The 24,756-nt window shown below is 46.1% G+C and overlaps 1 protein-coding gene across 1 annotated transcript in view; it reads right to left on the bottom strand.

Annotated features, from left to right (window-relative positions):
* dpf1 (double PHD fingers 1) overlaps positions 1 to 16,923 on the bottom strand; it is a 48,015-nt gene extending 31,092 nt beyond the window's left edge. The window contains 3 exon segments of the mRNA XM_020507820.2: positions 71 to 231; positions 941 to 970; positions 16,659 to 16,923. Of these exon segments, the coding sequence (XP_020363409.2) occupies positions 71 to 231; positions 941 to 970; positions 16,659 to 16,771 (304 nt within the window). The 5' untranslated portion in view covers positions 16,772 to 16,923.
* Between the last annotated feature and the right edge of the window lie 7,833 nt (positions 16,924 to 24,756).

Below are 24,756 nucleotides of genomic sequence, written 5' to 3'. Positions count from 1 at the left end.
GCCTCTAACCCTGTGTTTTATTACAGGGCTGCATGCATTGGGACACACACACACACACACACACACACACCTGGGCCGCGGTGGTTCTTCTCCATCCAGATGTAGCAGTTGCTCTGTGCCACGCCGGTCTGGGAGTCCAGGAAGGGCAGGCGCATGGAGCGCTCAGCACACAGGCGGGCATTGTAGCTGCGGCAGTGCTCGATGGCCTCTCTGTAGAACTCCTCGCCCAGACTGGCACACAGCGCGTACAGGGAGGCAAGAGAGAGAGCCCTGTTAACATAGGTCATTTGAGGACCCACAGATCAACATTGCATAATGCCCACTCTACAGTGAGAAAATACAGTATCATTCCTCGGTCTCTGTTTGTGTGTCTGGCCGTGGTTTTCTCAGAGGGCCTGGGATGTGTTGTGCCAGGGCATGTAGAGATGCATCAGTAGTGACACACGCAGGCACGCACGCGCGCGCACACACAGTGGATGTAGCGACAGATGAACTGTGAGACACAGTGCTCTGAATGTGTGGACAGAGAGGCTATCAGCATCGCCAGGTGAGGTAGAATAGACTGTTCCCTCCCAGACATCACATCATGTCTGTGTGTGTGTGTATAGTTATACGTGTGGGTACTTAGTGCTAGAGTAATGTGTGTATATCTGTACTGTACATGAATGCAAGTCTATGTAGTAGATGTGAACGTGGGTCAGAGTGTATCCTGTAAAGTTGATTTAGTCTGTTATCTTGTGCACCCACCCACCCACCTCCCTCCCTCCCTCCCTCCCTCCCTCCCTCCCCTCCCTCCCTCCCCCCCTCCCCTCCCTCCCTTCTCCCCTCCCTCCTCCCCTCCCCTCCCCCCCTCCCCTCCCTCCCTTCTCCCCTCCCTCCTCCCCTCCCCTCCTCCCCTCCCTCCCTCCTCTCCCCCCTCCCTCCCTCCCTCCCTCCCTACCTGTTCTTAATGACTGTTCCTCCAGATTGCCTGTGAACAGAGAGATAGAGGGACACTGTGAGTCACTGCCTTTCTCTTCTCCTCCTCCTCCTCATCATCCTATTTCATTCCCGGTGCTTCTCTAACACAGTCACAACACCAAGGTTGCCAGCCATGGCAGACATAAAGCATATTGTTCATGGAGTACACAGTATATAGGATCACAACCATACATTTGACAGTAGAAAGCATATAAGATCACAGTATATGTACTGTAGAACATAGGCTCATTATCCATACAGTATACTATACAGATGTAGGATCTTATTTTGACCTATATTGTCGCAGCAAAATAATCCTTCAACAACAGGATTTGAACGTGTAATCCAGAATGTGGCTTGATTGGTGGTAAGGCTATTAACTGGTTAAAATGAGGCGACATGGAAAGTGCAATACTGTTAATATAACCGTGTGTACGTGAGGGTTTTCAGTGAATGTATGTAAATCACAAAGCTTGTCTATAATTCTCAGCAACAAAAGAGTGATCAAATGAAGATGCTACACCTGCACAATATATAAAATTGCAGCTACAGAGTGTACTGTTAATACATACAGTTGAAGTCGGAAGTTTATATACACATACAGTGCCTTGCGAAAGTATTCGGCCCCCTTGAACTTTGCGACCTTTTGCCACATTTCAGGCTTCAAACATAAAGATATAAAACTGTATTTTTTTGTGAAGAATCAACAACAAGTGGGACACAATCATGAAGTGGAACAACATTTATTGGATATTTCAAACTTTTTTAACAAATCAAAAACTGAAAAATTGGGCGTGCAAAATTATTCAGCCCCCTTAAGTTAATACTTTGTAGCGCCACCTTTTTGCTGCGATTACAGCTGTAAGTTGCTTGGGGTATGTCTCTATCAGTTTTGCACATCGAGAGACTGACATTTTTTCCCATTCCTCCTTGCAAAACAGCTCGAGCTCAGTGAGGTTGGATGGAGAGCATTTGTGAACAGCAGTTTTCAGTTCTTTCCACAGATTCTCGATTGGATTCAGGTCTGGACTTTGACTTGGCCATTCTAACACCTGGATATGTTTATTTTAGAACCATTCCATTGTAGATTTTGCTTTATGTTTTGGATCATTGTCTTGTTGGAAGACAAATCTCCGTCCCAGTCTCAGGTCTTTTGCAGACTCCATCAGGTTTTCTTCCAGAATGGTCCTGTATTTGGCTCCATCCATCTTCCCATCAATTTTAACCATCTTCCCTGTCCCTGCTGAAGAAAAGCAGGCCCAAACCATGATGCTGCCACCACCATGTTTGACAGTGGGGATGGGCTGTGTTGCTTTTACGCCAAACATAACGTTTTGCATTGTTGCCAAAAAGTTCAATTTTGGTTTCATCTGACCAGAGCACCTTCTTCCACATGTTTGGTGTGTCTCCCAGGTGGCTTGTGGCAAACTTTAAACAACACTTTTTATGGATATCTTTAAGAAATGGCTTTCTTCTTGTCACTCTTCCAGAAAGGCCAGATTTGTGCAATATACGACTGATTGTTGTCCTATGGATAGAGTCTCCCACCTCAGCTGTAGATCTCTGCAGTTCATCCAGAGTGATCATGGGCCTCTTGGCTGCATCTCTGATCAGTCTTCTCCTTGTATGAGTTGAAAGTTTAGAGGGACGGACAGGTCTTGGTAGATTTGCAGTGGTCTGATACTCCTTCCATTTCAATATTATCGCTTGCACAGTGCTCCTTGGGATGTTTAAAGCTTGGGAAATCTTTTTGTATCCAAATCCGGCTTCAAACTTCTTCACAACAGTATCTCGGACCTGCCTGGTGTGTTCCTTGTTCTTCATGATGCTCTCTGCGCTTTTAACGGACCTCTGAGACTATCACAGTGCAGGTGCATTTATACGGAGACTTGATTACACACAGGTGGATTGTAGTTATCATCATTAGTCATTTAGGTCAACATTGGATCATTCAGAGATCCTCACTGAACTTCTGGAGAGAGTTTGCTGCACTGAAAGTAAAGGGGCTGAATAATTTTGCGGTTTCGGTTTTTGATTTGTTAAAAAAGTTTGAAATATCCAATAAATGTTGTTCCACTTCATGATTGTGTCCCACTTGTTGTTGATTCTTCACAAAAAAATACAGTTTTATATCTTTATGTCTGAAGCCTGCAAAAGGTCGCAAAGTTCAAGGGGGCCGAATACTTTCGCAAGGCACTGTAGGTTGGAGTCATTAAAACTAGTTTTTCAACCACTCCATACATTTCTTGTAAACAAACTATAGTTTTGGCAAGTCGGTTAGGACATCTACTTTGTGCACGACACAAGTAATTTTTCCAACGATTGTTTACAGACAGATTATTTCATAGTTCACTGTATCACAATTCCGGTGGGTCAGAAGTTTACATACACTAAGTTGACTGTGCCTTTAAACAGCTTGGAAAATTCCAGAAAATCATGTCATGGCTTTAGAAGCTTCTGATAGGCTAATTCACATCCTTTGAGTAAATTGGAGGTGTACCTGTGGATGTATTTCAAGACCTACCTTCAAACTCAGTGCCTCTTTGCTTGACATCATGGGAAACTCAAAAGAAATCAGCCAAGATCTCAGAAAAATAATTGTAGACCTCCACAAGTCTGGTTCACCCTTGGGAGCAATTTCCAAATGCCTGAAGGTACCACATTCATCTGTACAAACAATAGTACGCAAGTATGAACACCATGGGACCACGCAGCCGTCATACCGCTCAGGAAGGAGACGCGTTCTGTCTCCTAGAGATGAATGTACTTTGGTGCGAAAAGTGCAAATCAATCCCAGAACAACAGCAAAGGACCTTGTGAAGATGCTGGAGGACACAGGTACAAAAGTATCTATATCCACAGTAAAACAAGTCCTATATTTCGACATAACCTAAAAGGCAGCTCAGCAAGGAAGAAGCCACTGCTCCAGAAGCCACTGCTCCAAAAGCGCCATAAAAAAGCCAGACTACGGTTTGCTACTGCACATGGGGACAAATATCATACTTTTTGGAGAAATGTCCTCTGGTCTGACGAAACAAAAATAGAACTGTTTGGCCATAATGACCATAGTTATGTTTGGAGGAAAAAGGGGGAGGCTTGCAAGCCGAAGAACACCATCCCAACCGTGAAGCACGGGGGTGGCAGAATCATGTTGTGGGGGTGCTTTGCTGCAGGAGGGACTGGTGCACTTCACAAAATAGATGGCATCATGAGGTAGGAAAATTACGTGGATATAATGAAGCAACACCTCAAGACATCAGTCAGGAAGTTAAAGCTTGGTCGCAAATGAGTCTTCCAAATGGACAACGACCCCAAGCATACCTCCAAAGTTGTGGCAAAATGACTTAAGGACAACAAAGTCAAGGTATTGGAGTGGCCATCACAAAGCCCTGACCTCAATCCCATAGATAATTTGTGGGCAGAACTGAAAAAGGGTGTGAGAGCAAGGAGGCCTACAAACCTGACTCAGTTACACCAGCTCTGTCAGGAGGAATGGGCCAATTCACCCAACTTATTGTGGGAAGCTTGTGGAAGGCTACCCGAAAAGTTTGACCCAAGTTAAACAATTTAAAGGCAATGCTACCAAATACTAATTAAGGTTATGTAAACTTCTGACCACCTGGGAATGTGATGAAAGAAATAGAACCTGAAATAAATCATTGTCTATCTACTATTATTCTGACATTTCACATTCTTAAAATAAAGTGGTGATCCTAACTGACCTAAGAGGGAATTTTTACTAGGATTAAATGTCAGGAATTGTGAAAAACTGAGTTTAAATGTATTTGGCTAAGGTGTATGTAAACTTCCGAATTCAACTGTAGATTCGCAACCACACAGTATACTGTATACAGTACATCCAATCCTAACCATACAGTATACTGTATACAGTACATCCAATCCTAACCATACAGTATACTGTATACAGTACATCCAATCCTAACCATACAGTATACTGCGATAAAGTACATACATTTGCCATCCATACATTAGTAAATATAGCAAAAATGTCAGTGTAACAGACCAGACAGAATATTGGGACTGGCTACACCTCACACTCCATACAATACCATCACACCCGACCTCTGCACTGGGGATTAGAGATGTTCTGGCTGGGCATTAAAAGGGATATGTTGTGACCCCCTTACCTCCCTGGCAGTCCAACCTATGGTCACCCACCAGTGCTTTCTATGGGATGAGAGGAGGCCTGGATACCAGAGAAACCAAATGTGACACACAGCAGGGAGGAACTGGAACAAGGCCGAGGGACTTAGACTATATCCCAATCCCCTATTGCATAACAGTGCACTGCGTTCGACCAGAGCCAAGTAGTACACTATACAGTATAGGGAATAGCGTGACATTTAGGACGAAGGTTAGCTGTGGCGGCGGTAGCAGGGAAATCAGTTCAACTGAGGCTGAGTGGTGTTGGACGGGTGGGGTCGTGAGGAACACAAGGCTAGAAATGTGGCTGTGTATGGGAGTATTATACTCTTGACATACTGGGACTTCTACTGTACTGTTGGCATTCTACAGCATAGCTTTGATGACGGTGGAAAGTGTAGTGGAAGTATCGGTGTAATCACCAGATACGTGTCAATCTTGAAGATGACAACACAGACAATGTTTCCCATCAATCCTCACCTTTAGACGAACCTCGTGGATAAGCTGGCTGGGGAGAATAATAGATACTCCTAAATGCAGAAAGGCAGAAGGACCGGCACACGCACGCAAACCTATACACCCAGCTTTTAAAATATTAAGTGTGTGATTTGGAAATAGGCTTGGGCTGAAAGGCTGCAGAGGTATGGTGATGCAACGGGGTAAAAGGAGAAGAACACATTCAAAATGCACAGCAGCTATGACCCCAGAGGTTCCCCCCTCTCCCCTCCCCCTTTACGTCCCTCCCTCCACTGCACTCATGCCCATCCGCCTCGACCCCCCCCCCCCCACACACACACACACTCCCAAATTCAGCCCCTCCCCCACCAGTCACCCCGGTGCTGCCATTCGAGCTATCAGAATAAGTCGCCCCCTTTCAAAAAGAAGTTGACAGCTGTAGAAAATGGCTGCTTTCGGTTTGGTTGCTTCTGCCTGAAATCTCATTACATTACTCCGCGGCTGTTTGCCCTTGAAGGCTTAAAAAAGAACAATTTTGGGTTAGTGGATGCTAGGCTGGGAGAGCTGAGTATATACCACATCACCAGGGAAACCAGACAGAGACAGACATGACCAAGCTTCTCTATCCTGACCACCGTCAGCATCCAGAGAGTCCCTCTACTAGTGGCCTACTACAACATGGAGGAGCTGAGGGCCTCTACTTGTGGCCTAATACAACATGGAGGAGCTGAGGGCCTCTACTAGAGGCCTACTACAACATGGAGGAGCTGAGGGCCTCTACTAGTCGCCTACTACAACATGGAGGAGCTGAGGGCCTCTACTTGTGGCCTAATACAACATGGAGGAGCTGAGGGCCTCTACTAGAGGCCTACTACAACATGGAGGAGCTGAGGGCCTCTACTAGTGGCCTACTACAACCTGGAGGAGCTGAGGGCCTCTACTAGTGACCTACTACAACATGGAGGAGCTGAGGGCCTCTACTAGTGACCTACTACAACACGGAGGAGCTGAGGGCCTCTACTAGTGGCCTACTACAACCTGGAGGAGCTGAGGGCCTATACAAGTGGCCTACTACAACCTGGAGGAGCTGAGGGCCTCTACTTGCGGCCTACTACAACCTGGAGGAGCTGAGGGTCTATACAAGTACTACAACCTGGAGGAGCTGAGGGCCTCTACTGGTGGTCTGGCCTGCTTTCAGCTCCAGGGTCTTAGCAGGGACTCTATGAGGCAGTCAAAGGTGGACAGGGAAGGCCAGGCTATGTTTCAGATAGTGGGGAAGAGGGAACCTATTTCAGCAGCATAACTCTGCGGCCAGTGTGATTCTAAACAGGCGGAGTACAGCGCCACTAGATAAGGTGGCCAGTGTGATTCTAAACAGGCGGAGTACAGCACCACTAGATAAGGTGGACAGTGTGATTCTAAACAGGCGGAGTACAGCGCCACTAGATAAGGTGGACAGTGTGATTCTAAACAGGCGGAGTACAGCGCCACTAGATAAGGTGGACAGTGTGATTCTAAACAGGCGGAGTACAGCGCCACTAGATAAGGTGGACAGTGTGATTCTAAACAGGCGGAGTACAGCGCCACTAGATAAGGTGGACAGTGTGATTCTAAACAGGCGGAGTACAGCGCCACTAGATAAGGTGGACAGTGTGATTCTAAACAGGCGGAGTACAGCGCCACTAGATAAGGTGGACAGTGTGATTCTAAACAGGCGGAGTACAGCGCCACTAGATAAGGTGGACAGTGTGAGATGACCATACAGCAGCAGCCCTTCACAATCAGAGCCCCAGATAAAGCCAGAAATAAAAAACAGATACAAACATGCACAAAAACACACAAAGGAGGATAAAATAGGAAAAAGCCTGGAGCATCAAGTGCCTTTTTAACAGTCTTAAACCCACAGAGCGTCTCGACACCAGGCAAACAGAGGGGAGTGATTGGTCCAAACAAAAGCAGAGCAAAGAGAGAAGCATATGGCTGGGAGCGCACCCACTAAAACACACACAGACAGACAGACAACCCTCCAAGATAGCACAACCCCCACCCTAACCCCCTATCTAATGCATTGGAAGCAAGCGCAATAAACTGCAGTCCACAGAATGACAAATCTACACACGGTACATGCCACGACTGCAATTTCCTAACTACAGGACCAAAACCTCCAACCCCTGACCACTCTCCAATTAGCCTCAATTAGCAGTGGCTTGAATGAAAGAGAAACAGAGGGCTCCACCTAGAGGGAAAGTCAGGTCATTGGAAAATGAATCCTCACCCTAAAAAAACGAAGCTACAATTACAAAATGCAATTAGGAAAAGGGATTACTTTCGAATGGTGATTTCTAACTTGTTTAACAAGGGGATGTCTACATAATGACCCTGCAAGAGAAATAATATGGTATTTAACTAATGGATTATCAAGGAGTAGGCCTTTAGGAGACCACTACGTACACTAAATCATATTTTCGTAAATGCACTATATCTATCATGAGGTTCGAACCTGGTATCATTCAGTATAGTAGTCCCAATATATCCCACTATATCCCACAATATATCCCACATGGGGTAGTGGGTTGTGTGGAGGGTCTGTCTGCTCTTTATGCATATTCTATGACTGAGACATATTGTATTCCTCTGGTGTGTGTGTATATATGTATGTGTGTGTGTGTGTGTGTGTGTGTGTGTGTGTGTGTGTGTGTGTGTGTGTGTGTGTGTGTGTGTGTGTGTGTGTGTGTGTGTGTAGATGGCCTATGCTGAGTTGGCCAGGTGTGCCAGGCAGGTATGCAGACCTGTGTGTAGACCTGTGTATGTGTGTGAAGTCAGCAATGTGGTGAACAGCCTCCATAGACTAGCCATCTGACCATGGCCATAGGCCTTCAGTACTGATGCTTTACTGCTCTGGCCCACACAGCACGGCAGTGTGAGGCAGCTCTGCCTCGCTTGGTGGAGGAAAGGCAATCTGTGTACCCATCCCCCCACACACTATGCAATAATACCCTTAACCATTCAACCCCCTCCTCCTCTCCCCCTCCATCACTCTTCCCCCCCCCCCTCCATCTTCTCTCCCCCCCCCCCTCTCTTTCTCAGTACCCAGAGAAATGATTTATCTTTTTCGTTTTTTTCCCCCTCTACAGATGTGACTGCCTTTTCTTGGTCTCTCAGTACTCTCAGTAGATTGCTGTGCAGCTGAAGACTAGGAGATGTAAAGCTATAAGGCCTGGTAGAGTGAGCAGAACAGCCCAGAACTGAACAGCACAGAGACCAAACCCAGCTACTGCCTCACACGCCCAACCAGACCCTGAAAATGAGGGCCGACATGTACACACTCTAGAAAATACATACTAGCAGTATTATCAAACCAGGTGAGGGCAAAGAAATGTAATACGTGGTCCAGGAAAGATAATCATTCCATCCAAACATAATCTATTATAGCCTGTATGGATTGCATCCACCCAAATTCCCCAACATTTAATCTTTTGTTTTGTTTCATTCTCCAACTGTTGACAGTGAACATACATTGTGCAGAATAAAGAACCGTTCACAGACAAGTACACCAACTTCTTGTCACTTTGGGAGACGGCTTTGACGTAGGCATGTAGCATGGAACATAAGTGTATTCATGGCTAGGATGCCCGTCAGTGACTAGGCTGTGATGACAGGGGTGCGTATGTGTGGGTGTTCGTGTGGTAGTGCATGCAGGCCTGTGTGTGTTTGTATGTAGGCGTGTGTGTGTGTGTGTACAGTAAAGTGTGGCAGCTAGCATCTGCCAGTCTAACAGCTGTAACATGTTGGGCTGTTGAGGGGGCTGTGGCATTGTTCAGCAGGAGTGGTCACACACACACACACACACACAGACACACACACACACACAGTGCTGATGTTGAGCTGATGCTGACACATCAACAGACAGCAACACAGACAGCTGCACCACTGTAGGACTATCGACCATCTCATCTGTTAAAGTACCATGTCCCTGAGACAAATACAGTTTGGCATAGTGTGTGTGTAGAGCTGGGAATCCCCAGGGACCTCACAATACAATATTATCACCATACTTAGGTGCCGATACCATATGCATTGCGATTCTCATGATTCTATATATATTGCGATTTGATGTTCCAAACATATTGCTCACATGTCTGCTGCAGAGGGACAAAAGCGAGCCATGAGAAAATGAGTTTTGATCAGTCATGGAAATAAAAGTGCTGAAATTGGCTCCCTATTTATAAAGAAGACGGAGAACGAGCTATGAAAGAAAAATACTGGAGTTTTGGTGCAGGTACAGCCAACTAACACACAGAAATGACTGTGAAATGTAACTGTATCGATTATGTCCCCCATCACTATGTGTGTGTGTGTGTGTGTGTGTGTGTGTGTGTGTGTGTGTGTGTGTGTGTGTGTGTGTGTGTGTGTGTGTGTGTGTGTGTGTGTGTGTGTGTGTGTGTGTGTGTGTGTGTGTGTGTGAGTGCATGTGCGGGTGTATGTGAATGAAGTGGAGAGAGAGAACGCATCTGTACAGTAGGTGTCTCTCTCTGTCTGTGTTACCTATGTTGCATTCATCTAAACTCAGCAAAAAAAGAAACGTCCTCTCACACAGCATTGAGATTGCCTGCAATGACAACAAGCTCAGTTCGATGATGCTGTGACACACCGCCCCAGACCATGGCAGACCCTCCAACTCCAAATCCATCCCACTCCAGAGTACAGGCCTCGGTGTAACGCTCATTCCTTTGACGATAAACGCAAATCCAACCATCACCTCTGGTGAGACAAAACCGCGACTCGTCAGTCCTGTCTGGTTTTGCCAGTCCTGTCTGGTCCAGCGACGGTGGGTTTGTGCCCTTAGGCGATGTTGTTGCCGGTGATGTCTGGTGAGTACCTGCCTTACAACAGGCCTACAAGCCGTCAGTCCAGCCTCTCTCAGCCTATTGCGGACAGTTTGAGCACTGATGAAGGGATTGTGCGTTCCTGGTGTAACTCGTGCAGTTGTTGTACCTGTCCCGCAGGTGTGATGTTCAGATGTACCGATCCTGTGCAGGTGTTGTTACACGTGGTCTGCTACTGCGAGGACGATCAGCTGTCCGTCCTGTCTCCCTGTAGTGCTGTCTTAGGTGTCTCACAGTACGGACATTGCAATTTATTGCCCTAGCCACATCTGCAGTCCTCATGCCTTCTTGCAGCATGCCTAAGGCACATTCACGCAGATGAGTAGGGACCCTGGGCATCTTTCTTTTGGTGTTTTTCAGAGTAAGTACAAAGGCCTCTTTAGTGTCCTAAGTTTTCATAACTGTGACCTTAATTGCCTACGGTCTGTAAGCTGTTAATGTCTTCACGACCGTTCCACAGGTGCATGTTCATTAATTGTTTATGGTTCATTGAACAAGCATGGGACAGTGTTTAAACCCTTTACAATGTAGATCTGTGAAGTTATTTGGATTTTTATTAATATTCTTTGAAAGACAGGGTCCTGAAAAAGGGACGTTTCTTTTGCCGAGTTTACATGTTACCGTAACTACCTTGTTGTCATGTTACAGGCCTCTGGCTTTGCAAAAAGTGTCATATGTCTGTGTGTCTGCCTATATGACTGTATTCTATAGGACAGTGTTTCCCGACTTCAGTCCCACAGTACCCACAACAGTACACATTTTTATTGTAGCCCTGAACCAGCACACATGATTCAACTTGTCAACTAATCATCCAGACCTCGATGAGTTGAATCAAGTTAGTTTGTCTGGGGCCACAACAAAAACGTGTGTTGTTGGGGGTAGTAGCCAAGGGATGGAGATGGGAAACACTGCTATACATGGGTGTAGCTGATGCTAGGAGTCTGTTTATGCACAATACCTATTACTCCTGTGTATGTCTGGAGCTTCTACATATCCACTGCTGTTCAAAAGTTTGGGGGTCACTTACACATTTCCGTGTTTTTGAAAGAAAAGCACATATTTTGTCCATTAAAATCACATAAAATTTATCATAAATACAGTGTAGACATAGTTAATGTCGTAAATGACTGTTGTAGCTGGAAACGGCTGATTTTTTATGGAATATCTACATAACTGTAGCCGTGCAGAGGCCCATTATCAGCAACCATCACTCCTGTGTTCCAACGGCACGTTGTGTTAGCTAATCCAAGTTTATAATTTTAAAAGGCCAATTGATCATTAGAAAACCCTTTTGCAATTATGTTAGCGCATCTGAAAACTGTTGTTCTGATTAAAGAAGCAATAAAACTGGCCTTCTTTAGACTGGTTGAGTATCTGGAGCATCAGCATTTGTGGGTTCGATTACAGGCTCAAAATGGCCAGAAACAAATAACTTTCTTTTGAAACTTGTCAGTCTATTCTTGTTCTGAGAAATGCAGGCTATTCCACGGGAGACATTGTCAAGAAACTCAAGATTTCGTACAACGCTGTGTACTACTCCCTTCACAGAACAGCACAAACTGTCTCTAACCAGAATAGAGTGATGGTTGCTGATAATGATAACAAGGAAGTTTCTAAGTGACCACAAACTTTTGAACGGTAGTGTATGTGTTTGTATATTCTGTGTATGTGTTCCAGGAGTCTGAGTGTGCATTTCGGGCAGTACATCAGTGCATGGCAATCCAACTGGCGTGGATGAACACTGGTCCTTCAGGTAAGATGATTGACTCTGCACTTTTGCTGTTATTATGTGGATGGATCCTTCCTTCCTCCCTTCTCTCTCTCTCTCTCTCTCTCGCTCCCCCTCTCCCTTTTTCTCTCTAACGTTATTAACTTGCTGCACGAGGAAATACTAATTTGCTTTACATGACTCCACCCACCAATTTCTAGCAGAAATCCATACCATTGGCCCGAGACAATGGTACTAAAGGAATTACCTCAGAGGGAAGTGTATTGTAGAATGGGATTACTGCAGAATGTATAGAATTGTTTGTGTGAGCGCGCGTGTCAGTGTGGGCGCGTGTCTATGTGTGTGTGTGTGTGTGTGTGTATGTGTGTGTGTGTGTGTGTGCACATGGCACGTGTGTCTGCCAGAGAATAGGATTGTAGTAATGTCCAGAGAGTGGGATTAGAGGAATGTTTCTGGAGAGGAAGAGCAGGAATATTTGGAGATTATTATAGATTATTACAGAGTAGGACTGCCGGTAGAAGTAGATTGTTATGCCATGTGGATGTACACAACACTCGCATTACCACGGACTCAAAACCTTATGTGACATTCTTTCTTCCAATGGATTTTCTTTCCCTGTGATGTATAATGAATGCGAGCTGGGACCTTCTGTCTGTGCCATGCAACTGTGCAATTCAATTCAAGCATGTTTATTGCTGCAGCCTATTCTGTGCAGTCAGTTGCAGTGCATGCACTGCACCAAGCCCATCTTCTGCCAGCGGATACCTTGCATCGCCCTGTTCGTTCCATCCCTACCTGCCATTGTCAGAGTCACAGGCAATAACATTAAAAGCAAAGGTACCACGTTTATAACCCCAAAGCATTTTATGCACACAAAACAAAAGCTGCCCATAGGCATCCATCCAAATACATGTATGTTTGGAATGACGTCCTCGCTCCCCTCTCTTCTTCATTCAACCCTTTCATTACCCTCATTATTACACGTCTGTCTTCCTTTCAGTCAGCCTGAATCAGATTCCTTAAGGGGCTCTTCTGAATGTTCCCAGTCACACAGCTAGGTCCATGTCCCAACCGTCTCCCGCGGTCGTATGCCCTATCCAAATGGCCCTACTACTCCAGCACCAGTCAAACTATGTTGGAACACATGGCTGATGACTCATAGCCCCCTCATTGCTGTGCATGGCATACTAGGCCTACTTCCTGTGTCTTTCTTGCACATTCGATGGAGGTTTCCAGAGTGAATTATTCGAATAGCCTACTTGGCTACTACTGTAAAGGGCTGTTGTAGTTCCTATTCTCCCTGTCCTGAACTACAACTCGAGACTACAGCTGGCGACCATATAGGATCCCAAAGCACAGGGAAGTGACTGACAGTCGGTTAGGTAGCAATGGAGAAATAGGTCATAGAGCTAAAAATACTTATGTGTCTCTCTCTCGTCTTCCCATGAAGACAAAGAGAAGAAGGTCTATGTGTTAAAAAAGGGGTAATGATGGCAATAAACCAGAAAAGAAATGCCCTCACAAAAAGACAGCGAAAAGAGAGAGGGGAGAGCGAGCTAGAGAGAGGATACTCAGGCTTCAGTGAACTCGGTAGGCCTGGCTGTTCGTTTAAACAGTGCCTGAACACAGAATTATGTGGAATTAATGTCCCTCGGATCAGTCAGGCATGGCAAAATAACTATCACAACAGTCAGTCAGCTTATGGCCTCTTCCTCCAAGTAGAGGGACAGAAGGAAAGGATGGGGGGGCAGAAGGAAAGGATGGGGGGACAGAAGGAAAGGATGGGGGGACAGAAGGAAAGGATGGGGGGACAGAAGGAAAGGATGGGGGGACAGAAGGAAAGGATGGGGGGACAGAAGGAAAGGATGGGGGACAGAAGGAAAGGATGGGGGACAGAAGGAAAGGATGGGGGACAGAAGGAAAGGATGGGGGGACAGAAGGAAAGGATGGGGGACAGAAGGAAAGGATGGGGGGACAGAAGGAAAGGATGGGGGACAGAAGGAAAGGATGGGGGACAGAAGGAAAGGATGGGGGACAGAAGGAAAGGATGGGGGGACAGAAGGAAAGGACGGGGGGACAGAAGGAAAGGATGGGGGGACAGAAGGAAAGGATGGGGGGACAGAAGGAAAGGATGGGGGGACAGAAGGAAAGGATGGGGGACAGAAGGAAAGGATGGGGGGACAAGGGGCAAGGGGTAGAGGTAGGTTTGAGGATGGATGGATGGATGGATGGATGGATGGATGGATGGATGGAAGGATAAATAGATAGAGAGAGAGAGAGAGAGAGAGAGAGAGAGAGAGAGAGAGAGAGAGAGAGAAGGAGTAGCAGAGAGATTAAAGGAGGACTAGTGGAGAAGTTAGGGGAATGCCCAGTAGAGTGTTGGTTCTCTGAGGATTTGCCTCCACACACTGAACTCTTTGAACCTCTGAGATGCATGGGACAACAGTTGAGTGGTGAGCTCCGAATACTCCAAATCAGTAGGCTAGATGACATTATATAAGCAGCGGGAGCCGTGGTAGAGGGTATTAACTAGACCCTTACTGAGAAACATTCAAGTCAGTATTAATCAGCTCCTAGTCCACTGATGGCTCCTATCCTATGCAATTCCCTTTGTTCCCTGCATTTCTAATTTTCATGCAAATAAGTCAAAAGAATCTCCTTGACATGGCCTTGCAAAGGCCTCTGGGAGCATCTATGTCCCCACTTGTTCCCAGTAATTGAGGAACCAGAGACAAGGCGGACAGCAGAAAGACACTCGGCCGCTCCCATCACTGGGAGCACAGAATATGTAGAGGGTTGCTAAATCCCAATGAATAACTCATAAATGACTAAAGGGGTGGTAGGCTACTGCTGGTTGGCCTAAACAGTTTGTGACTGTGTATTCTATCTGCTTTCAGAACCAGATGAAACTGGACATCTTAATAATGTATTTAAAAACAGCAACACAAAAGCAACAAATTCATATAAAAACGTTGTAGCTACTCTCCTACAACAACTGGGTAGCCTAAACAGAGAATATTATAATGAGAAAATGAGCGGCATAGGTGATGCCTCCAGCGCCACCGTTCACCTCACAGGTCTCTGTGCTGTGCACGATCACTATCGGTAGGCAATAGACTGATTTAATTACATTTTAAGAGGTGCAGTTTTGCCTTACTAAAACTCACACACGATTTGCCATTTTATTTATGCATACTTTAGGCTAGTTGGCCATATCCTATGGCAAGAAATAGCTTAACTTGTGTTAGTTTCCCCAATACGTAGAATGCCATCACTGCCGCGCATCGACTGAGTCAAATAAATTGTGTTATAGACTAATACATTAATTAAAGCAGTTCACTGTTTCTTATAATAGGCTATTCGTATACTTAAGGTAGTTCGTTATGAATTACATGAAATGTCGCCTGTCTGGATTTCAGATAGCGCTGACAGCACAGCATCGCAACTACATTCCCGCTCAGGTAACATCCGATGTGTTCCGCGCTACAGTAAGCTACCACGTTCTTTGTTAGACAGGCTGCAAATGCCTAAATTTAACCTAAGAACACTTAAATACATTTTCGAGAGTCGACGTATTATGTTTTCCATGATTTCTAATCGAAAAGGTCTCTCGGGTGCATTTTACCAAGCTGACAGACGCACAGCCACCTTTTGGACACGAGCCCAGGCTGCATTCTGCACGTTGACATGTTCTTGTGTCAATTCTGCACAAAGGAATCAAATGGAAACTTGACGGAGTGTTCAACGCGACTGGCAGAGACAACACCAGTCCAATAAAAGCAACCACTCCCGGCACATAAGTTAACCATTTTATATGATGCAAGGCTGCACAATATTTTATCAGGTGTCGGAGCGAAGCTGCGCTGCCTGGAAACACTGCTGCCATGATAACCGAAAGCACGTAGTCTATTTTGCCAAGAGGTCTGTCTACAAGAAAATGATATCCTAAAGGTATTAGGTTTCAGCCGTCGCAGGCTACCCCCGGCTTGGTTATGCCAACCACAATAATGTGAACAGGTATCAAGCACAAACTTTTCACAAAACCGCTGCCACTTGCTATTATTCGCTATTATTATAGAAAAGCGCTACCCGATCTGCCATGCAAGTTGGCCGCGATCTTGTCTATTGACTAAGGATACCGGGTAATAGATTGTACCTCAACATTCCACCATAGCGTTCTCGTGCAATTGATGGCTTAGTGAAATTGTTTCTAGGCATGCATAGGCAGCTCTGCATTTTGGAACATAACCCGGCAGAAAATGAAGCTGTTTCATATATACCTTTCCATCGCTACTACACTACCATTGAAATATATGTAGCTTGCTATATGCTTGCTATGTAGCCTGTAGGCAGGATACTTCTTTACGATGCATAACATTGTCAACGATTACCTAGGCTACATGGACTGACAGCATCCACAAATGTATCCCTAAAAATGTAAAAGATCAAATGTATGCACTTACGATTTCAGGGGGTTCTGTACCACTGTGGCCATTTTGATATAGTATGATAGATACAATGTAACACTGCAGATCCCCGTATTGCACATGTAATATACCAGCAATTTCAATTTCATTCATTCTCTGGGGCTGCGGCTGGGCTGCCAGCCAATAGGAGCGGGAACGTTCAGTGACAGGTCTGGGGAAATGTAGTTTTTGCACATGTGAATATGTAACATGCTGAGAGTCAATGCACTACAACTACCAGTATGTATCGCGGTCAACTGTATAACGGTCCCGCCTTGGACTTCTATGGGTAAACCAAACCGTCTACTGTAATGTCAAGGTTGGTGTGCTACTGGACTGTCAGTCTGTAGGTGCCATTCCAACTGATGCATTGTTTGCTTGTCTTGCAGATATAGAAATACATTTTAAGGGCGAGGCTGTACGCGCACCATCTCCCAGTGAGGATGCTACAAAGAGTTTCTGTTCTGTGTTTCAATGTAACAAGAGCAACTTTTTTGATACACTGTTTCAAATATAGGATGTTAAATTGTAGATTTATGTTTCACCAAAATCAGAATTGCATCCTGTCTTGGACAGTGCCCAGGTTGGAATGTAAGGTGAATTACCTATTTGTGTATTCACGTTTTTCTTCTTCTCTTAAATCGATTGTGCAAGGTTATACTAGCTGGGCTCATTCCCACAATAACATCTGTGATAATCTTCACTCCCCAAATGTTCCAAGAATTTGAATCCAAGATCATTTTGAGTAGTACTTTTTGGATGACTTTCGAATACACTAAAGGGTCCTTTACTTCATCTTGTTAGATTTCATATAGACAGAAGGGGGGGGGGGGGGCTTCTGGAAGAGGGATAACTCAGATGTGTTGATAGGCCAATTGATAATGATATAATCTATTCTAGGTGAGCCGATGCTGAAGAGGTTGAATAATTTATCATTTTTGGGGACAGTGGAGTAGGGAGGATAATTGATTATTTTAGGAATTGCCTCTTCATCTGTTGAACCGAGACAGTGGCCACAGCAGTGATGGAATTTCTCTCCATGTCATTTTAGCAGCAGTGGTGCCACTGAAGCCACTCTCTATAAATCTCTGCTCACAAATATTTAATGAACATTAGCAAGCTCATTCTATGGAAGGCTTATTCCAATAGAATATACCCAGGCAGAAAATGTTCAGAATTTACTGTGGAGTGCATGTCATACATAACAAGTAAAAGTGCAGTAACTGCACATTTGGTCAAAAATATGGTACTGACATTTTTCACACATTCAATACATGCAGACAAATATCCTGCCTCATATTGTGTTGTGTTATGGAGAAAATGTGGGGTCATGTTTGCACTAACTGCAAAAAAAAGTTACAATGAAACCAAGGGGAAAAAAGCAGCAACAGCCGTTACTCACATCAGTTACTGCCTTTTACCTTGGTTTTCACCGATCTTTGGGCTGCAGTGTCTACGGTTTAACTTGGTATCATTGATTACAAATCAGCTGGGCTTGACAATCTGGACCCTCTATTTCTGAAACTATCTGCCACCATTGTCGCAACCCCTATTACCAGCCTGTTCAACCTCTCTTTCATCTCGTCTGAGATCCCCAAGGATTGGAAAGCTGCCGCAGTCATCCCCCTCTTCAAAGGGGGAGACACCCTGGACCCAAACTGTTACAGACCTATATCCATCCTGCCCTGCCTATCTAAGGTCTTCGAAAGCCAAGTCAACAAACAGGTCACTGACCATCTCGAATCCCACGTACCTTCTCCTCTGTGCAATCTGGTTTCCGAGCCGGTCATGGGTGCACCTCAGCCACACTCAAGGTACTAAACGATATCATAACCGCCATCGATAAAAGACAGTACTGTGCAGCCGTCTTCATCGACCTTGCCAAGGCTTTCGACTCTGTCAATCACCATATTCTTATCGGCAGACTCAGTAGCCTCGGTTTTTCGGATGACTGCCTTGCCTGGTTCACCAATTACTTTGCAGACAGAGTTCAGTGTGTCAAATCGGAGGGCATGCTGTCCGGTCCTCTGGCAGTCTCTATGGGGGTGCCACAGGGTTCAATTCTCGGGCCGACTCTTTTCTCTGTGTATATCAATGATGTTGCTCTTGCTGCGGGCGATTCCCTGATCCACCTCTACGCAGACGACACCATTCTATATACTTTCGGCCCGTCTTTGGACACTGTGCTATCTAACCTCCAAACAAGCTTCAATGCCATACAACACTCCTTCCGTGGCCTCCAACTGCTCTTAAACGCTAGTAAAACCAAATGCATGCTTTTCAACCGGTCGCTGCCTGCACCTGCATGCCCGACTAGCATCACCACCCTGGATGGTTCCGACCTAGAATATGTGGACGTCTATAAGTACCTAGGTGTCTGGCTAGACTGCAAACTCTCCTTCCAGACTCATATCAAACATCTCCAATCGAAAATCAAATCAAGAGTCGGCTTTCTATTCCGCAACAAAGCCTCCTTCACTCACGCCGCCAAGCTTACCCTAGTAAAACTGACTATCCTACCGATCCTCGACTTCGGCGATGTCATCTACAAAATGGCTTCCAACACTCTACTCAGCAAACTGGATGCAGTCTATCACAGTGCCATCCGTTTTGTCACTAAAGCACCTTATACCACCCACCACTGCGACTTGTATGCTCTAGTCGGCTGGCCCTCGCTACATATTCGTCGCCAGACCCACTGGCTCCAGGTCATCTACAAGTCTATGCTAGGTAAAGCTCCGCCTTATCTCAGCTCACTGGTCACGATGGCAACACCCATCCGTAGCACGCGCTCCAGCAGGTGTATCTCACTGATCATCCCTAAAGCCAACACCTCATTTGGCCGCCTTTCGTTCCAGTACTCTGCTGCCTGTGACTGGAACGAATTGCAAAAATCGCTGAAGTTGGAGACTTTTATCTCCCTCACCAACTTCAAACATCAGCTATCTGAGCAGCTAACCGATCGCTGCAGCTGTACATAGCCTATTGGTAAATAGCCCACCCTTTTCACCTACCTCATCCCCATACTGTTTTTATTTATTTACTTTTCTGCTCTTCTGCACACCAATATCTCTACCTGTACATGACCATCTGATCATTTATCACTCCAGTGTTAATCTGCAAAATTGTAATTATTTGCCTACCTCCTCATGCCTTTTGCACACATTGTATATAGACCCCCCCTTTGTTTTCTACTGTGTTATTGACTTGTTAATTGTTTACTCCATGTGTAACTCTTTGTTGTATGCTCACACTGCTATGCTTTATCTTGGCCAGGTCGCAGTTGCAAATGAGAACTTGTTCTCAACTAGCCTACCTGGTTAAATAAAGGTGAAATAAATAAAAAAATATTTTAAAAAATTGTTCTTTGCTGATACAAGTATCAAACTACACCACATTACCAAAAGTATGTGGACACCTGCTCGTCGAACATCTCATTCCAAAATCATGACCATTAATATGGAGTTGGTCCCCCCCTTTGCTGCTATAACAGCCTCCACTCTTCTGGGAAGACGTTCCACTAGATGTTGAAACATTGCTGTGGAGACTTGCTTCCATTCAGCCACAAGAGCATTAGTGAGGTTGGGCACTGATGTTGGGCGATTAGGCCTGGCTCACTAGTCGGCATTCCAATTCATCCCAAATGTGTTCGATGGGGTTGAGGTCAGGGCTCTGTGCATGCTAGTCAAGTTTTTCCACACCAATTTAGACAAACCATTTCTGTATGGACCTTGCTTTGTGCATTGGGGCATTGTCATGCTGAAACAGGAAATGGCCGTCCCCAAACTGTTGCCACAAAGTTGGAAGCACAGAATCTTCCAGAATGTATGAACGTATGCTGTAGTGTTAAGATTTCCCTTCACTGGAACTAATGGGCCAAGCCCGAACCATGAAAGACAACCCCAGACCATCATCCTCCTCCAAACTTTACAGTTGGCACTATGCATTGGGGCAGGTAGCGTTCTCCTGGCCTCCGGCAAACCCAGATTCAACCGTCGGACTGCCAGATGGTGAAGCGGACTATTGGAGAACGCCTTTCCACTGCTCCAGAGTCCAATGGCAGTGAGCTTTACTCCACTCCAGGTAACGTTTGGCTTTGCGCATTGGTTATCTTAGGCTTGTGTGCGGCGGCTTTTTATTTGATGAAGCTCCTGGCGAAAAGTTATTGTGCTGGATGTTGCTTCCAGAGGCAGTTTGGTACTTGGTAGTGAGTATTGCAACTGAGGACAGACGATTTATACGCGCTTCAGCACACGGTGATCACGCTTTGTGAGCTTGTGTGGCCTACCACTTCGCAGCTGAGCCGTTGTTGCTCCTAGACGTTTCCACTTCACGATGACAGCATTTACAGTTGACCGGAAACTTGTTAGCAACAGGTGTGGCTGAATTAGCCAAATCGACCCATTTGAAGGGGTGTAAACATACTTTTGGATATATAGTGTATATGAAACTGACAGCCATGTACAAATAAATCTATGAACACAAGGTTGTGTTAAAAAAAAAATGTGTAATGGAAACATATTCCAGTAGATGTACCAAGAAAGAAGGCAGTAACTCCCATTTTGGCTCAAAGGTCAGGGTCAAAATGAATAAAAAATTACAGAAGATAACAGATGCCTACAACTTATTTGGCTGGACAATAAAAAATGATCCCTCAGTTCTACTCAATTAGTAGTTACTGTTCTTTTGGTAGGGCATTGTCTGGAAACCCGATGTGGAATTGCATTGAATTCTAGGTCAGGCAAAAATGAATGTTTGAATCAGGAAAGTTTCCTCTCACGACCTCAACAAGCCAGAATGTTGAATCAAATTATATTTTAATGTACTTTACCTGTTGTTTGTGCGGTCGGTCCTTTTGAAGGTATGATTGTGAGACGATATATTCACAGGAAAGTATAGTTACTAGTATAGTCAACTTTTCAAAATCACTGGTAGTTTGTTCAGATTTCTACCACCGAAAACATGCGCACAAGATACAAAATACATGCACGAGATGCATGCATACAGTGCATTTGGAAAGTATTCAGACACCTTACCTTTTTCTACATTTTGCCTTATTCTAAAATTGTGTCACGTCTACTCCTGCTCCTTCCCTCCGGTACTCGACGTCGCCGGTCTACAAACCACCAGTCCTGGCAACCCACATTTGTACACCTGGCAACCATTAGTTTTGATTCCATGTCCAGACGCTTCTCTTGTTTTGTAACTCTCTATGTTCATTATTATTAAACTCACCATCTGCTCCTGCTTCCTGACTCCTCGCGTCTTCGTTACAGAATACTGCCCAAGTAATTATGGAAGTAGCAGACGATAAAACCCATCTTCCAGAAGGTCGAGGAACAGGGTCATCTACTCCACCCACACCACGACCAGCTGGTTCTACTGGGTACAACCATGAAGGTGGTCCTCTGCGTCCTCCACCGCCTCGACACCACCAGCGAGCTTCTCCATACCTCTGACGGAGGGTCTCCTACCACGGATGGTCACAGTGAGCCAGTCCCCCAGCATACCCAACCGTCCTCCCATGTCAGCGGTGCCCGACTGTCCCGTATGACGGCACTCCATCAAAATGCCATGGCTTCCTACTCCAGAGCTCCCTCTATTTTGCCTATCTGACGGGAGCCCCCTACACGAGAGGTCCAAGGTTGCTACGGTCATTTCTTGTTGACTGGACGGGCATTGGAGTGTGCTACGGCCGTCTGGGAGAGGAAGAGCTGGGTTCCTACGAGATGTTCATTCATGGCTCTGTTCAGGGCGGTCTTCGACCATCCTCCAGAGGGCACAGAGGGTGGTAAATGACTTTTCCAGCCCCGGCAGGGTACCAGACCGCTGCGGAGTACGCCCTCACCTTTCGGACTGTGGCAGCCTCCAGTAGATGGAATGAGCTGGCGCTCCTCACTCTATTCCGCAGTGGACTACGCGAAGAGGTGCAAACGGAGTTGGCATGTCGGGATGACAACATATCCTTAGACGCTCTCATTGCGATGGCCATCCGTCTGGATAACCTTCTTCGCAGCGTCAGCGTGCATCTCGCCACTCACCTCCCACCTTTGGCTGTCCTGAGGCAGAGTTTGAACCCATGGAGGTATGACTCTGTGGCAGAGTGGCGTCGCCGGAGACAGCTGGGGCTGTGTCCAGTGGTGTCCGGTGCATCCCAACCCGGGGTCCACTAGAGAAGGGGGGCGGATCCGTGACCTTCTGTCTCCCAGGGTAGGCGTGAGTATTCCATTATCATCGTTTCCCTCCAACCCCTTTCTCCCATTTCACTGGCTGGCTGTCCCTCAAGAGTTGTCTCTATAGCTATAGTTGACTCTGGCGCCCCAGGGAACTTTATCAACCAGACACTAGCCTCCTCCCTGAACTTAACCTCATACCCGCTCTCCTCTCCTTTTCCTGTCCAAATCCTGGATATGTGACCATTGGGATCCGGTACAATTACTCACGTCACAGCACCACTCACCCTCACCGTGGGACCCAAGCACCAGGAAAGCCGTCCCTTCTTCATCACTGCACCCGTACACAAAGACACCCATGTATCACCTTCACCATCCAATCCCCCTCCGATAAATACTGGTGGCCCACTTTGGCGCAGGACGTCGCCCACTATGTCAACTCAAGTTCAATATGTACTCAATCCAAATCTCCCCGGCACGCTCCAGCAGGTAAATTGCTTCCCGTAGCTCAGTGGCCTTGGTCACATCTGTCCATAGACTTTGTAATGGATCTCCCCCTTTCTGATGGTTTTACCACTATTCTGGTTGCTTTATCCCTCTCTCTGGTCTACCTACTGCTCTCCAGGTCGCAGAGGCACTATTCCAGCAGGTCTTCCAGCACTATGGCCTTCCGGAGGACATCATTTCTGACCATGGTCCACAATTCACATCACGTTTCTGGAAATCCTTTATGGAGAAGCTGGGGGCCACTGTCAGCCTCACACCTGGGTACCGGCCTCAGTCTAACGGGCAGGTGGAGAGGTCCTAAGGAGTCACTGTCAGTGACGAGGAGTGGGCCCGGTTCCTTCCCTGGGCGGAATACACCCAGAACTCACTTCATAACTCCTCCACCGGGCTGACTCCCTTCCACTGTGTCCTGGGAAATCAGCCGGCTCTGGCTCCGTAGACTCCGAGACAGAAGGATCAGCCGGACCGCGGCCCACATGAGGCTCCAGTGTTCCATCCCGGTGATTGCATCTGGCTCTCCACCAGGAACCTCCGGAAGCTGAGCCCCCGGTTTGTGGGACCCTTCAAGGTCCTCCCGAGGGTCAATGGGGTAACTTATCGTTTGGAACTCCCCACCAACTACCGGATCTCACCCTCCTTTTATGTTTCCCTCCTCAGGCTGGTGGTTCCTGATCCCCTGACTGCTGCATCATGCTGTGGGGATGTTTTTCAGCGGAAGGGACTGGGAGACCTGTCAGGATCAAAGGAAAGATGAACAGAGCAAGTACAGAGAGATCCTTGATGAAAACCTGCTCCGAGGTGCTCAGGACCTCAGACTGGAGTGAAGGTTCACCTTCCAACAGGAGAACGACCCTAAGCACACAGCCAAGACAACACAGAAGTGGCTTCGGGACAGGTCTCTGAATGTCGTTGACTGGCCCAACCAGAGCTCGGACATCGAACATCTCTGGAGAGACCTGAAAATAGCTGTACAGCGAAGCTCCCCATCCAACCTGACAGAGCTTGAGAGGGTCTGCACAAAAGAATGGGATAAACTCTCCAAATACAGGTGTGCCAAGCTTGTAGCGTCATAGCCAAGAAGACTAGAGACTGTAATGGCTACCAAAGGTGCTTCAATAAAGTACTGAGTAAAGGGTCTGAATACTTAACTACATGTGACATTTCTTAAATTTGTGTATATTTTTTAAATTCTAAATACCTGTTTTTGCTTTGTCATTATGGGGTATTGTGTGTAGATTGATGAGGGAAAAAACGATTTCATCCATTTTAGTATAAAGCTGTAACGTAACAAAAATTGGAAAAAGTCAGGGGGTCTGAATACTTTCTGAATGCACTGTACTTGCCGAGCTCATACTTAAATAGTTCTGCGCATGCTTCACGTGATAGAAATCTGAATGCACTACCAGCGCTTTGAA

Source organism: Oncorhynchus kisutch, linkage group LG18 (assembly GCF_002021735.2).
Source record: "Oncorhynchus kisutch isolate 150728-3 linkage group LG18, Okis_V2, whole genome shotgun sequence".
NCBI classification, from domain to species: domain Eukaryota; kingdom Metazoa; phylum Chordata; class Actinopteri; order Salmoniformes; family Salmonidae; genus Oncorhynchus; species Oncorhynchus kisutch.
Note: the sequence above shows the minus strand (reverse complement) of the source record. Positions and strands in the feature narration are given on the sequence as shown.